Genomic DNA, 15,538 nt, shown 5'->3' with positions numbered 1-15,538 from the left:
CAATATAATAGGCCGGGCACGGTGGCTCACGCCTGTAATCCCAGCACTTTGGGAGGCCGAGGCGGGTGGATCACGAGGTCCAGAGATAAAGACCACCCTGGTCAACATGGTGAAACCCCGTCTCTACTAAAAATACAAAAAATTAGCTGGGCATGGTGGCGCGTGCCTGTAATCCCAGCTACTCAGGAGGCTGAGGCAGGAGAATTGCCTGAACCCAGGAGGCGGAGGTTGCGGTGAGCCGAGATCGCGCCATTGCACTACAGCCTGGGTAAGAAGAGCGAAACTCCATCTCAAAAAAAAAAAAAAAAAAAAAAAAAAAACGGTATAATAGCTAACATGAACACTTTGGTTATTCAGATAAATTTGGCATAAATTTTTAATGCATAATTTGTTTCTGATAAAAGTTACTAGTTATTCACTAGTTATATTGTCTTCCTCTCTTACACTAGGTAGCATGAAGAAGAAAAAAAGTGACATTCCCCTTCCCCCAAAGCAGAGTGAGGTCCATATGGGACATAAGTGTAAAGAAAATTTGGGGCCGGGTGCAGTGGCTCATGCCTGTAATTCCAGCACTTTGGGAGGCTGAGGTGGGTGGATCGCTTGAGGTCAGGAGTTCGAGACTAGCCTGACCAACATGGTGAAACCTGTCTCTACTAAAAATGCAAAAATTAACCAGCCATGGTGGCACATGGCTGCAATGCCTGCTACTTGGGAGGCTGAGGCAGGAGAATTGGGAGGCAGAGGTCATAGTATGCTGGGATCACACCACTGCACTCCAGCCTGGGCGACAGAGCAAGATTCCGTCTCAAAAAGAAAATTTTGTGGAACACGTATTTTCTAACTGACATGAAAAATGTTTCAAAGATGAATACTGTTCATCAAGCCACGGCAATGGAAGTGAGGATATTGGATTGCACAACTGTTTACAACCTCACTGTTAGTATCCTGCTTTGATAGTTGGCTTTGTCACTGTAGCATCTTTTATGTACAGCAGAGGGCAGAAGCTCCTTGGCATGTATGTGAGGAAACCACATAAATGGCCGATTTTCCTGAGAAAGGAGGTTGTACAAACACTCACAGAATAAAGCCTTTGTAAAGGAAAGGCGGCTGATGAGATGAAGTGCTTCCTTCATCTGCAGTGGGTCTGTAGTCACGAACTCTCCCACTGACAATCACTTTTTGTAGCTACTAGACGCACTAGGCATCTGACCTGCCTTGTTTATGATGTCATAACCATATTCTGTCCCTGTTTATTGCAGTTCTCTGGTTAGTCTGGAGTGTTTGCAAGTTAGTCTTCACAGTGGCAGCTCCTGCCTGCTACAGGACATTTATATATGAGAGCATACCATGGCAGGAATGCTGGAAATATGGTGTCAGCTTACACAGTTGCTTCAGCCAAATAAGGGCAGTAACTTCAGTCCAATAAAAGCCTCATCAGTTACCAACTAAATCAGGGCATGGTATTTTTTTCTTCTTAAGGCATAGTTTTAGTAATATATTTACTGAAAACCTTAGACATTATGAAAAAAGTCAGGATTTGGAATCTTACACTGCTTGGCTAAATTAACACTAAATATAGACCAACAGTTTCATGCTGGGGCTTATGGGCCTCATAGGAGCACCCGTGTGCTGAAGAAAGGCAAAGAAAGAACTACAGAATTTGTAGAAAAGTTCTGTTGTAGTTGCTTCTGAACAATTTTTTTTTTTTTTTCTGGTAACCTAGCAGTCAAAGCTCACATTTTTGTAAGTAATTTGCATGCTATTACTCTACTGAGACTGAATTATGATTCTTGAGTTGGGAAGTTTTTGTTGCATGAGCTCTGTGTTTTTCATTTTTGATAGAAATGATTTAGACTTGATTTTAAAAACTACTTCCTGACTGTGAAGAGGCATTGACGCGGAAGTGAAATTAAAGAACAAATTACCATGACTCACTCAATAAAGCTGCTTACTAGCTTTGAATTAAGCCCTATTATAACAATTCCAATTTTGTGGCAAGCAATACTGGTGTGAGTTATTTCTATGGTTTGATACCAAGCACCCATGGGAAAAAATAAAGCACAAGGCAATTTTTCATAGACAATTTATTTGTCAGAATATTTATTTGTAAATAGTCAAAGAATTCTTAAATGACAAAAAGAACCAGCTGTTAGCAGTGATCTAAACCAGAGGAAAATGAAATTACTTACATGTTTCCACTCAAGGTATAAGAAAGGGTTCTATTAAAGGGTTGCTGCTTTAGCCAATCTTGGTGAATAAGCAAATTTGCACACTGGAGTTGAAAAGGAGGGTCAAGTTGGTGTGATGAAGAATTGCTGGTAACACTGGCTTCTCCAGCCTTGCTGGTTGTTCCTAGATGCCCTTATTTTGAGATGCCAAAGATAGCAACTATGGGGTGTCAAACAGCTGTGGGGCCTGGTTTTAGGGCCATGTGATCTTGTATCCATTTACTAGCAGACTCATGATTCATTTGCAAGTCATTTGCAGGCTCTTGGAGCCCTGGAACAGCAGCCAACTGTTTTCTCTGCTACTTCTTTGTTTTTCCATTTGCATGTTGCAGTCTATTTAAAAAAATTGGAATAGCATCTATTTGCATTGTGACTTCATTCTAAAGAAGACATTTTCTTTCAGAACACGTCATGGCTCACTAGGTTGTTGTCTTAGTTCTTCTGGAGTCACCTTTTGAGCACAGCAAGGCCAGTAATTTGGAGATGTTATTAGCTGTACTCTTAAAGTCAGTTTTTGTGGCTGTGATTTTCTAGCTAGGTCTCCATTTTGTAAACATTGATTAAGCCTCAGCATGAAATTTAAGCAACAGGAGATACATTCCTGAAGGGGAAGCTAAGGCTCAAGGCTATTAAGTCAGAGATCCAAAAATGAACCATGCTTCAGTTACCATGCCTAAAATAGAAGCTGTGTGCGGGACAATGGTCCTGTGATGTGACACATAAAACTTTTATTCCTGGTTAAATATTCGTGTTTGGTAAAATACTAGTATAAACATGATAAAATATAAAACACATCTAAGCTAATTGTTCTAAAATCTGAGACTATGTATTAGTCAATATTTTGGGGCCTTGGTTTTAACTGCAAAAGGTTAAGATCTGACCGACCTCTAAGGCCCTTTTACTGTATTTGCTGCAGCTTTTTATTTTTTTTTAATTGTCATATAAAGTCATTTCCTTAAGAATGCTTTATGCAGTATATTTGGAAATCAGTAATATCCACAAAGTGCTACAGTAGTATCTTATCTGAAAACTCAGGGAATTGTGTGTTCTTGTTAATTAAACTTTCCGGATAAGTGAAACACACTTTTTTAGTTTTAACTCTAAAAAATAATTTTAGTCATGAATTTTTGAGCTCTCTTTCTTAGCTAGGAATCTGGTAGCACATTTTTCACAAGTACCAGTAGTTTTAGGTATTACTGGGAAATTGCTGTTTTTAAAAAAATATTTTAGAGGACAGTTTAAGTTGCTCAGTAAATGTCTAATACTTTGTTCCACCATATCTTATTTAGATGTATACCTTTTTTTTTTCTGAATTTGGTTTCTTCCAACTCTGTATTTCTCTTCATTTTGTAGTTAAGTTTTAAAGGAAATTTTTTGCAATAACAGGAAGTAAACAGTGTGCTGCCAAGTACGCACAGACACAGTATTTACTGCATTGACTTTACTAGAATCCAGATAGACATCACGTGAGAATTTTTATCCTCAGTCTTATTTCCGTTCATGTACTTATGATTAACTGCCTCTAATTCTTTCGAAAATAGTTAAGATTTAAATCCTGAATAAACATTTCAGGTGTTCCATCTTAACATAAGTCACCAACTTCTAAACCTGGCACTGGGCATTTGAAGAATTGGATTGGTCCCTACCTTAAGGAGTTTTCAGTCTATTGGGGAAGTCAAAGGTGGAAGGAAATAAATGCAATAAAATACTATAGGTGTTCTGATAGAAGAATGTACAGAATCCAGCAAAGGCACAAAGGAAAGACAGGTTGGTTCTCTCTTCTTAGGGGAAGTGATGTTTGAGCTGAGTCTTGAGGGAGGATTAGGAAGTGGTATAGAAAAGTGGCACAAAGCAAGACTCAGTGAATGCTGAACAAAAGGCCCAATTCCAGCTCTGCTACCAGGCAGATGTGTGATCCTGAACATCTACCTTGCCGAGTTTCCATTTCATCATTTGTGGAAAGGTTGGGGCTAGACTAGAGCACATCCAACACCCTTTCTAGATCCAGAAGTCCTCTATCACGATTAGACTCGATAACAATGAAAGGAAAAGCTTTTATAGTAATTACAATTTGTCTTTCTAGAACCTTTTCAATTAAATGGCCACAAGTTCTCCGTTGTGCTAGAGATACATCTTTTTCTAACCCACCCCCTTTTTCTAACCCTTAATTTATGGGTTATAAAACTTTTTAATCTCTTCAGGCTTTTCAGTGTTGCTTACAGTTGTGCTGTCATTAGAGAATATTACCTTTAATATTTAATAAACCTCAAGCTATTTATTACATAAGTGACTGCAGTCTAAGGGAAATCCAGGTGGGAGAGATCTCAGAGGTCCTGAAGTCTAGCAGGATTCCTCTCTATAGCATCTAAGTTTGCTAAGATTGTCTTGGGGACTCACACTCAGCATCTAATGGCTAAAGGAAATGTGTGAAGTAAGGACTTATATACCATATGGAGGGAGGCTATAAAAATTGCAATTTTCTATTAAAGCCTCCTGCAATTAGAGTGGTTCATGGCAATATTCTCTTCTTTCAGAATGTTTTACAGCCACTGGCTGAGTAGCTTAATTTTGTCTATGTATTTACACTTAATCTTCTTGCACAAAGGATTTGAGGCACCTCACCAGAATATGAACAATGTAATAAAAGAGAAAATTAAAAAATCAGTTACAAAATAAAAACATATCCAGGGAAGATAAAGGCAGAACTGAGAAATCTGAGGAGGAGAAGAGTGTTTGCAGATAAGCAGGGTATACACAGATGCATAATTCTTAAAATTGGGCCACACATTTGACTGTGAGCTTCCTGGCAAGCAAAGCAAAAAGAACAATTACAAAGTGGTCCACAAAAGGAAGTATTTTCTCCTGGATAAGCAAAGTTCTCTAGACCCTTAGTTGAAACCAGTATTTGTGGGTGGTTCTTCATAGGCCTGTCTGGCTTCCTGCTGGCTGTGATTCTTGTGAAGTTGAGTTCACAAGCCCAACCTTTTGTTTTTAACATCAGTGTTTTCTTCCAGGGACAATGACTCATTCTTCCCAGGACACTGGCTCTTGTGGCATTCAGGAAGATGGAAAGCTTTATGTGGTGGATTCCATAAATGACTTAAACAAACTAAACCTCTGTCCAGCCGGATCACAGCATCTGTTCCGTATGTGTGCTGGGGAAGGTGGGGCGGCCCTTCCTAGCTTCTAGGCTATCTAAAAATAGCCCCGGCTGACTGGATTGTGTGGGTGTGGTGGGGGCTGAGTGGGCATTAGGAAGAGGTTGGCACTGGAAATGTTATTTGTTGTTAGGCAATTTTTGCTTTTGTTTTCTGAATACTTGACAGGATTACGGGCTTTCTTTGCTCTTACACAAGATTTGAACTCTTGTCTTCAAATGTTCTGAGATCCTGTGCCGTTTCTGTCCCGGGAAAGGAGTGGAGCCTGCAGAGCTGGGCTCCTAGAGGCTCGTTCATCTTTCTCCTAGTGGCCATGGCTAGGTTACCGATGGGGACTACTTCCCACAGGAGTGTTGTTTTATAGCAGACTGCTGAGAGAATGCTCAACACATTCACCAAGTTTTTTAAAAACCATTAAAATTCTGTTGGGCAAAAAAGTCAACTTCGTTTTCTACTTAAAAGTTACAAATCATGCAATTAGGGGTTAGGAAAAGAGGGCGGGGGAAACAAAAGCTGTAAATACTAAATGTGTATCTTGCCCCCTAAGTGTTACAAATGAGCTCTATCAGACCGGTCTGAGCACCACCTTTTCTAGCTTAAACGCCTACATTAAACACCGGCGTTAATTACCCGCTTGCCGTTTGTTTCATATGCACTCTAAACTGATTGTCGCAATTTTATATCTATCATTTGCTGTCTACGTCCTCTCTAAGTTCCTTCTTTTTTTTTCATTTTAATAAGTTCAAATTTTCATGTGTTTTTATTACAGTCAGTCTTAACAACAGTAGAAGTTTGGGTGTCAGCCTATGCTGTTGCTTTGATTAGGAAGCAAAAGCGGCTGAAGGGTATGACGTAGGATGTACGTACAAGGCATGATAAACCTCCCAGCTGTCTGTAATCAAGTGGCACCGTGAGTGGGACCGATTCATGCAGTATGCAAAAAGTAATGCAATGATCTCCACTACCCCAGGTTTCTGTGTTGCTTATTCAATTTAATCTGGGTGTTATTAGGCAACTAGACCTTACAAAATGGTGATTAAATGCAGATGATTCATGGTTTGAGTGAACCAAGCTGTTAATTAAACCCAGCCGCATTCTGAGTTCAACTGCACAACATTTAAAAGAACCTTGCTTCCAGAGCATCTTCACCCAGAAGACAGCTTTAAGAAACCAAAAGATGTCAGAGCCATTTCTGTTTAAATGGATGTAGGCTTAACTGATTATTCCTATAATAAAAGAAGTTACCAGGGAGATAGTCCAGAGCATCCAGTTGAATCTTCCACCCAGCATAGGTGTCGCACACCCAGCTCTGTTTTACTCCGGGGTTACTTTGGGAAAGGGTAATAGAACTTGTATCACTCTTACCGTTTAACTTCTATATTCTCTCCCCTCACCCCCCAAACTCTGTGTCCTGCTACTTCAGTGTTAAGACAGTCTTCAAAGAACTTTCCAAATAGGTCTAAGGAGATAGGTTAACCCTGCTTATTCCTTGAATTCCAATAGAGAAGAAGGTAAATAATTCACAAATTTCTCTCTTCCCAAAGACATTCCTAAAACAGAAGTCACTTTCTAGGCTTGTCAGAGGGAAAGTGGGTGTATCCATTACTCATGGTCTAACAGTGGGGCACTGTTCAGTTCTGCTGACAAGTTGTGTGCTAAGGAGTTTTTGTCCTTGTTTTTTGTTTGTTTCGTATTAGCTCTAGAGGATAAAATCCCTGTCCTTGACACAAACTCAGGAAATGGAAGCCGGAGTCTGTTTTTTGTGGGGCTGCTAATTGTGCTGATTGTCAGCCTGGCACTGGTGTTTTTCGTGATATTTCTAATAAGTAAGTACCACCACAGGTTTTTTATTATTAGTATTACTTGTATGCATTTATTCACAGCTGGTTGTTTAACTTTGCCCCTGGAAAGTTTGCACCGTCTAGTCAATGCTTTCTGGTGATCAGTGCTTACGCTGAAAGAGGAAGAAGGAATGCCTCGCGTGAACCCCCTGGCTGAGGATAGGGTTCCTTGGGTACAAACTCACTGCAGAAGCCCACAGTGCCAGAAGTCCACGAATACGTATGTTAAATATTTCTATAGCACTTTAATTTCTCACTTGCAGCCTCTAGCTGCCCAATGGAAGGCAACTTATTCTAGTTGATTCTAGCTTTTCTTTATCCAATGCCTAGATTTCTCCATTAAATTCAGATCTATAACACACAGCCACATTGAGGTTTCGAACTGAACTCACTCCCAGGTTTTCTCACTTGCCTATCATCCTTCACATCGATTAGAAGCACTTGCGGGCCCCAGAGACGGTGTTGGAGACACAGAAAGGTGGTTTGCTTCCAGTTTGATCCTGTCCGGGCAACCTGCTCCTAATATAAGCTGCTCTGTCTGCTCCTGGCCTGGGCCGTGCGTGTTGTGACCTCAAGTGGCGACTCAGGCTTCCCCACCGCAGCTTCTCAGTCAAGAGCTCCTTCGAGCCTCCAGTGCCACCCTCCTCTCTGCCTTGGATGTGGGAAGGGTGCTCTCCACCTGCGGTGCTGTCCCCATTCCCCCCTCCCCCGCCCCGTTCTGAGCGTTGCCTCCTCCCACGGAACCCACCAGTTTCCCCTCTCATCTGGAATTATTTTGATTCTCTTCTAGACGACTTAAGAGCAGAAGGAGCCTAAGGGAGGGTGTCATTTTTGACACCTTTTTGCCTGGGTGCACCGCACTGTCATTTCTTTCACCCTTGAGTGCTTTGTAGCCTTTGGAAGGTCTCTAATTTAATTTCATTCAGGATTAGAGAGTCAGAGGTGATGATGACGATGAGAGGAGACAGGTGGGCAGAGTGCGTGACGCTTTCACTGCTTCTAATCCTGTTTCTTCCCCCAACGACTCCTCCCTCCTTGCAGCTTGAAGGTCTTTAGCCTCTGGAGAAAAGGGTTGGGACTGGGAGGGAGGAGTGGGTTTAATTGCTTCTCTTGCACCTGGCTGATGCCCTTCTGCATTTAGAAGCTAACATGTGAACTGTTTTTACAATAGTTGCAAACTTGCATCTGATTATCAATTAGGCGAGGCTTGGCTACTGAACCAGCAATAACAGAGCACATGGGCTAGTATTCTGAACCGTTACATTATTCCAACATAAATTAATGCTTGGCATCTCATTCTGCCACACCTGCCTGGGGGTAATGACCGAGTTAAACTATTAGGAAACTTTAGTTATGTCTACAGACATGTAAACACCACCCCTGACTAAATTCTCTTTTCTGTGAAATGATAAATAGCAAGATTGAGGAAAATAACCAAATGCTAGATACTGAGTCGTTACTCTGTCCCAGACACTGTGCTAAGCCCTTGATGCCTCTTTGCTCACAATCTCATAACAACTCTGTAGTGTATAGTCCATTATTATTGTTATTATTATTTAAGATGGAATCTCACTCTGTTGCCCAGGCTGGAGTGCAGTGGCCCAATCTTGGCTCACTGCAACCACACCTCCTGGTGATTCTCCTGCCTCAGCCTCCCAAGTATCTGGGACTACAGGTGTGCAACACCATGCCCAACTAATTTTTGTATTTTTAGTAGAGACAGGGTTTCACCGTGTTGGCTAGGCTGGTCTCGAACTTCTGACCGCAGGTGATCTGCCCGTTTTGGCCTCCCAAAGTGCTGGGATTACAGGCATGAGCCACCGTGCCCAGCCAAATCCATTATTATTTTGGTTTTACCAATGGTGAAACTGAGGCTTACAGAGCTCTATTAATGCGCCAAGGTCATGTTGTTAATAAGTACCAAATTGGGGCTCAAGGACACTCTACTTGATGTCAAAGACTATGCACTTTATCAACATCATTATATTCCACTTATATAAATAGGATTTGTTTTACATTTGCCTTGAGTGTTTTTTATTGAGGACAAAGTCATATTAAATGAGAAACAGAAAGATGAGGTGAATAAAGAAGAGTGTTTTTTATTGGGCAACTACTTTGTGTTAGATACATCAAGTTTATTATCTTAAATCCTTCCTCTAGCCATCTTAGAAAATTTAACTCTGATAAGCAAACCTCAAAAGTGTTCCATTCTGTATCTTATTGCCAAAGGTCCTGTGTATTTGGAAAATATTGTTCTTCCATTCTCATGCGTGGTCTGAGGGGGAATATTACACATTCATTCTGGACTGGTAATTCAGAACCAGCAGACTTATGTCAAAATAGGCTGGAACCCAAAGAATGTAATTTCTCAAATGAGGAACAAAAACCTTTTTCTGAGAATGAGTCTCAAAATAAAGCAACATAGCAATCACATCTGGGAGGATAATCAAACATGCTGACAGTTTCCTTTGGTTGCTCACAGCGAGGTCTTTCTTAGTCATAATTGGTGTGAAGTTGCCAAAGGTAGTCTAGGCTGGCACCAAGAGGTTGTAAAAACAATTTACTGGATAGGCAACTTCAGTCTTGACCAGTTTCTCTCCTGGGCTTCTGGGATGCATGGATGTGGGAACAGGGGTTTTGCCAAGAGTATCCCTCAGCTGATGCTGAGCACCAACGCGGGGCTCTGATGAATTTCAGTGGCACACAGTGGAAACCAATGTAACACAGTCTGTTTTCTATTTTGAAGTTCAAACTGGAAACAAGATGGATGATGTGTCCAGAAGACTAACAGCTGAAGGAAAAGACATAGATGATCTTAAGAGAATCAACAACATGATCGTAAAGCGACTCAACCAGCTGGACTCTGAACAGAACTAAAGAAATGATTTTCTGAGAGCAGCTGCTAACACCTTGAGCTTCTTACTTTCCTAGAGTGTACAGGGTTAGGAACTGAGAAAGTGCACTTCTTCAGGCAACAGATAATCTGATCAGGGAACCCAGCTCTGGGGCCCTCTTTCTGCAGCAGGGTGGGAGCAACTCTAAAGCAAGTGAGTGTGGGAATAGCAACTAGAAAGGGGTGAACTTGTCTCAGCCCCATTTCATGGTAGGGCACTTCAACTTGAATTGGGTTTTTGGTGGGTGGCTAGTAGGGAGGATAACCAACAGAAAGCAAGAGAACTTGACTATGTACGTACAACTTCTTACAGAAGGAGCTTTGTCAGAACAAATTCACTTTGTCTGTGAGGTTCATGACACCTCGTGCACCTTTACAGATGCCTGGGAGAGCCTGAGAAATTCACTGAATTTTATGTGTTGAAGGGAACCAGGCGATTACTCTTTTCAATAAAAGGGATTCTGCTTAGGTGATTAGACTTTGACACTGTTTTCCCAGGGACAGCGATGGGGGGGGCCTCAAAGCTAGTTGCTGTCTAGTGTTTGTTGGTGAAAACATGAGCAGTAGTTAGGCGGGGTTGGGGTCAACAGGGAAAGCCTAATTAATTTAATGTTTATTAAGCTCCTACTCTGTGCATATCACTCTACTCTAGAGGAGCTTACATAAGTGTGCAGGATAAAGAAAGGGGATGGATAGTTACATATAATTATATAAGCTTGGTTTACCTTGTTTCTCATGAAAAAACCCCTTTGGTACCCTGCTGATTGATTCGGAAGAAATCTGATAGATTTGTGGCCTTTGCTAAACTACACTAGGAAATTATGTAATTAGAATATTTTCTAATTATGTAATTAGAAAATTTCAGCAATGAAAGTAAGGCACACAGCATATGACATAAGATGCAGTGTGAAATAAATGAGTTTGAAAAGCATATGACCTTAGAAAATATTTTATTTAATATAAATATATTCTACCAATCAATTGAAGAATGTATTGTGGTTCTATCATTTTGGCTTGATCAAAAACATTTGGGTTTACTAGGATATCAAACATTCACTTTATAACACTAAATAATTAATGAAATAAACACAATACATTTTGCTTATCCATTTTTGCACTCAAAAACTATTTGTACTGAAACTTTTTTTTTTAAATTGATACATATCATGCAGAACATTGTTAAAATCTGAAATTTGCAATTACTGGACAATCGTTTTTGACCTGTTGATAGGGTATGGCAAAAATCATTTGTCATCATGATTTGTTGTAAGGTTGTTTCAGAAACTGATGATCTGATGTAACAACTCTTTTAAAAAAACCACCCGTTTCTTTCCTTTCTGTTTTCTCTTATTATACTTTCCTCTCTTTTCTATCTAAACAGTGGATACGTTTCATCCTCAGTGATAAATAATCTTTATTCCAAGAAATGTATGGTTTTTACAACATAAAATAGTGTCTGATAAGTCATTTTATTCATCTTTTTAGATCCAATGTTTTTGATCTGTACTGTCCTGCCTGTATTGCACAGACAAAGGTATGGTGATGCCTCTGATCCTTACAGCCTGGAAAACTTCAGTTACCACAACTCCCGGTATTAGATATTGGATTCACAAATTAACAACTTCCATTCAACGTGTTTAAAAAGTATTGGCTGGCTACAGATAATCTGATGGTAGTCGAATACAGTGGTTAAGAACATGGGCTTGGGGACCAACATCCTGGTGTGAATTCTGGTGCCACCACATACTGTGAATTTGGAGAAATTAACTTCTTTAATTTTTTGTTTTCAGTAAAATTGAATAATTAGAAAATCTATTTCATAGTATTGCTATAAGGCTTAAAAACGTTATAAAGGACTTAAAAGGGTATCAAAAACCAAGTACTCAATAAATGTTAATTGTTATTATAATAATTATTATTAAAAGTAGTAGGTGCGGCATAGTGGAAATACTCAGCTACATTTAAACCTCTATTGGTGGGGCTAAGGGCCAAACATTTTTTCTGTGGCACGGTTTAAGATGATAACCACACTGATCTCTTCTGACCAAGGTTGACGAGGTGAGAGTCTTTTAGCAAAATAACTTGTTTTGTTACCGTATAAGAGACTATCAGTATAAGCAGGAGGGTTTGTTGTTTTCCACGTGATCTAGTCTGAAGAACATGAGGATCCACATTCACCTACCTGCAATGGATCCAGGAACCTGTCTGCCCTGGGCCAAGGGCTTGACTCACAGGGTGCACTGGGAGGAGGGAGTGCGACACTAAAGGTAAGGCCCAGGAGGAGCAAAAGGAATAGAAGGGACAGCTGAACCAAGACACGTATTGATAGGAAAAGAAAAGACAGTTTTGCACCATTCTTTGGACTTTGGTGGTGTTCACAAGAGTCCGAGAGAGAGATGATTGTTCTAGTAACAGACTTTATCTGCGTGCCCTTCCTGACGTTGCCAGCCATTATGAGAGGATCACACATGTCTTCTGACTCCAGGTCCAATGCCATGTACTTAGTATTCTGCCAGGAGGACCCTGGAAGAACTTTCCCACAAATTGTTCTGTCTTGGTAACCATCTATAGGTGGGCCTGGCCCAGCCTTGCATACCCACACTGCTGTGATACCTGGAGGCTGTTGGGGCTTGTGGCTACCTGGAACTAGGAGGGCCTGGCTTCTAGTAAGGCCACTGAGCTGCAACTTAAGGGTACAGGGTACTTATCACTCAGGAATAGACCAGGGTCATCTGGCCAGGACTCTGTCAATGAGCACCAATCTCCAAACCAAGAACAAAGCAACAAGGAGATATGAAAATAACACAAAACAGCTGTTTTGTTCTTGGTAACAATAGCCTGGGGAAAAGGGAAGAATCTCGGTGTGCATGCCCTTTGGACTAACTGAGGTATCTTGGAATATATTTTGCAAACCATCATGTTATAACCAATTTTTATTGCTTAGAAAGAAAACTTTAATGGAAACAAGTTCTCCTTGAGTCAGGGCATACAAATAATTTTATTCCAGCTTAACATAATGACCCTATTTATATTCAGGAGAGAAGAATAAGCAAAAGAGATCGATCATCAGAAAAGACTGGTAATCTATCGCCTCTGTGAATGAGTTTGCCCCCAAGAAGCTGTGAAAAGGAGAGAGAGCCTTAGAACTGTGAACCATTGTTCCACAGAGCCAGGAAGTGTATTTTTTTTTAAGGAAAAATAAAAATGTTCTTATTAGAATCTGTGCTGCCACTTATTTGGTGAAGATGAAGACTTCTCAGTACGTGTTTGTTTACACAGGGAAAGCATTACTGAAATATAATTCTACTTTTTATGAGGATGAAAATGATTTTTTTAAAAAGTAGTGAGAAAAACAACGCAGAACAAAATTCCATTTAATAAATAGGTACTAGGCATATACACTGTGCTCAGCAGTGGGACCATGCTGTGCTGCCCTGCGCCGGACACTACGAAGGGTCTCCGAGGCGCCGAAGGCATGGTCCCTTCAAAGAGGCTTCTGATCGGATCATGCAAATAAGCCCTGTACAGGCAATCAGTAATGATCTGTAATTATGAATCGGAAATAGCGATTCCTCAGTGTGCCCATCCTAGCATCACTTAAGAGGCTGGAAAAACCCTGATTCTTGGACTGTGGCCTCGGCTATTCTGACTTAGCAGGCGTGGGGTGGGACTAGGAATTCCTGTTATGAAATGCTGCTGTGATGATTCTGGTGCTCAGTTGGGTGGCTGGACAAATAACGGATTTGGAGTAAACTTGGATTCTGATTCTGGTTCTATGCGTGAGTAACAGTGTGGCTTTGAGCATGTTGCTTAATTCCCCTGACTCTCAGCATTTTCTTCTGTATCATGGGAGGGTGTTGCTGCTGGTGAGAATAGGGGAGTTGACAAAAAGCCCTTCAGTCTCTGTGTTGTTTATAAGTCACTAAAAAATTAAATGAACTTAAATTGTTTATTAAAGAGTGAGGCCACTCTGTAGATATTATTTTGAATGTTTAGGCATCAATAGTAATCTCTTGTCCAAGAACCCCCAAATGTGTTCAGAAGAACATACCTGTGTTACTTCCTCCCTCACCCATTTTTATTTTCTCTTTATTTCCATCCCATTCCTGTACCTCTGGTCCCACATGTCTTGACCTCCTCAACTGCATGGAGCTTAGGATCCAGTTTATGGAGCTGTTGAGGGCTGTTTTGACAGCTGGTGTGAACAAGCACCTGGGAACTCTGAAGGGTGAGAAACGTGAGGAGAGCCCAGACAAGGGGCTTGCTCCACGTCCTGCCTCAAGAGAGCCTGAGAGGATCTTGTTGAGAAAAGTGGTGCTGCTCGGGGCTTTGCCTAAGGGAGTGGCTACACATTAGACCCACCCGCACCTGATCCTACCCACATCAATTACATCAGGATCCACCAAGTCCTGTCGTTTTGAGTGGGAGCTTTCTATCTTGAGTCTTCTTCTGAAGACATTTTCTAGACCTGTGAAAGGAGAAGATGGACATTCCTTTCTGGGGATGGTCAGATGTTCCTTATTTGATCTAACCGTATTCACGACTTAGAAACAATTCTACTCTTCAGATTTAGTGGGAAAAAAATATAATCAACCATTATTAAAATATTCTATAGTCAGTTGAAATTAATGACAGTCATGCACCATGAACTGAGACGGGTGATTGATTGATTCCTCAGGAGCTGAGGAGCAAAACCAAGTGTTAAAGTGAGCAGAGATAGGCTGTTATGTAGCATAGTGCAACTCCTAAAACGGCAAAGAATAAAATGTGTTTTAAATTCAGCTGAGTTTTCTGACTTTGCAAAAGAGTCAATTTGGAGAAAATTTGTGTTATCCTTGAATTTCCCCCACCACTTAAGGAAAATAAAAAAATGTCACATAATTGGTCAGAAAGAAATTCAAGGAAGCATTTACCTCTGTTTAATTTTTTCTTTTACTCTTTTTTCCCCTTCAAGATTGGTGTTGCCAATAACATAGCTGGGAATTCTTCTGTACACATTTTCTTTTTGGCCAGCGATGTGGGGAGTAGGACGTGAAGGCAGATAAGAACAGAGAAAGCAGACATGGCATGAAATATAGAGCCCACCTGCAAGGTGGCAGTGTTTGAAGCTTTCTCAGATGGAGGCAGGCGTGAGATATTTCATGTCTTCCCAAATAGATAAAGAACGAATGATCTGTGAGAAATGCAGACCTGAATTTAGAGTCATGATCTTAATTCTTCTTCATTTCTTGGCCTCATCTGTTCCCTTTTAAATTTTGAAACTTGATTCATTTTTCATGCATGGCTCCCCAAAGAAATGAGTTGTCACAACCTTTTTCCATTAGGAACATTCTTTCTGAATGTGGAGTGCCACTGCCACAGAGCATTTAGTTTAGTGGACAAATGAGGCAGACCAAACAATTGAAAACCAGTTAATAA

General features: G+C 40.7%; 1 protein-coding gene across 2 annotated transcripts; it reads left to right on the top strand.

Annotated features, from left to right (window-relative positions):
* Positions 1-951: 951 nt before the first annotated feature.
* LSMEM1 (leucine rich single-pass membrane protein 1) lies at positions 952-13,696 on the top strand. Of its 2 annotated transcripts, XM_012457009.3 has the most exons (4): positions 952-1,743; positions 5,243-5,374; positions 7,084-7,212; positions 9,974-13,692. In XM_012457009.3, the coding sequence occupies exons 2-4, from the start codon at positions 5,248-5,250 to the stop codon at positions 10,102-10,104; spliced, it is 387 nt and encodes a 128-aa protein (XP_012312432.2). In that variant the 5' UTR covers positions 952-1,743; positions 5,243-5,247; the 3' UTR covers positions 10,105-13,692. The 2 variants fall into 2 exon arrangements, with proteins under 2 accessions (XP_012312432.2, XP_012312431.2); XM_012457008.3 differs by lacking the exon at positions 952-1,743 and having other exon boundaries at positions 2,565-5,392; positions 9,974-13,696.
* Positions 13,697-15,538: the final 1,842 nt, after the last annotated feature.

Source organism: Aotus nancymaae, unplaced genomic scaffold, assembly GCF_030222135.1.
Source record: "Aotus nancymaae isolate 86718 unplaced genomic scaffold, 86718_ANA_hifiasm-v0.15.2.pri h1tg000002l, whole genome shotgun sequence".
NCBI lineage: Eukaryota > Metazoa > Chordata > Mammalia > Primates > Aotidae > Aotus > Aotus nancymaae.
Note: the sequence above shows the minus strand (reverse complement) of the source record. Positions and strands in the feature narration are given on the sequence as shown.

Coding starts and splice junctions, on each gene's coding strand:
- LSMEM1 (XM_012457008.3), top strand. CDS start 5,248: ATGACTCATTCTTCCCAGGACACTGGCTCTTGTGGCATTCAGGAAGAT. Junction 5,393..7,083: donor CCGTATGTGTGCTGGGGAAG/GTGGGGCGGCCC, acceptor GTTTCGTATTAG/CTCTAGAGGATAAAATCCCT. Junction 7,213..9,973: donor TTTCGTGATATTTCTAATAA/GTAAGTACCACC, acceptor TCTATTTTGAAG/TTCAAACTGGAAACAAGATG.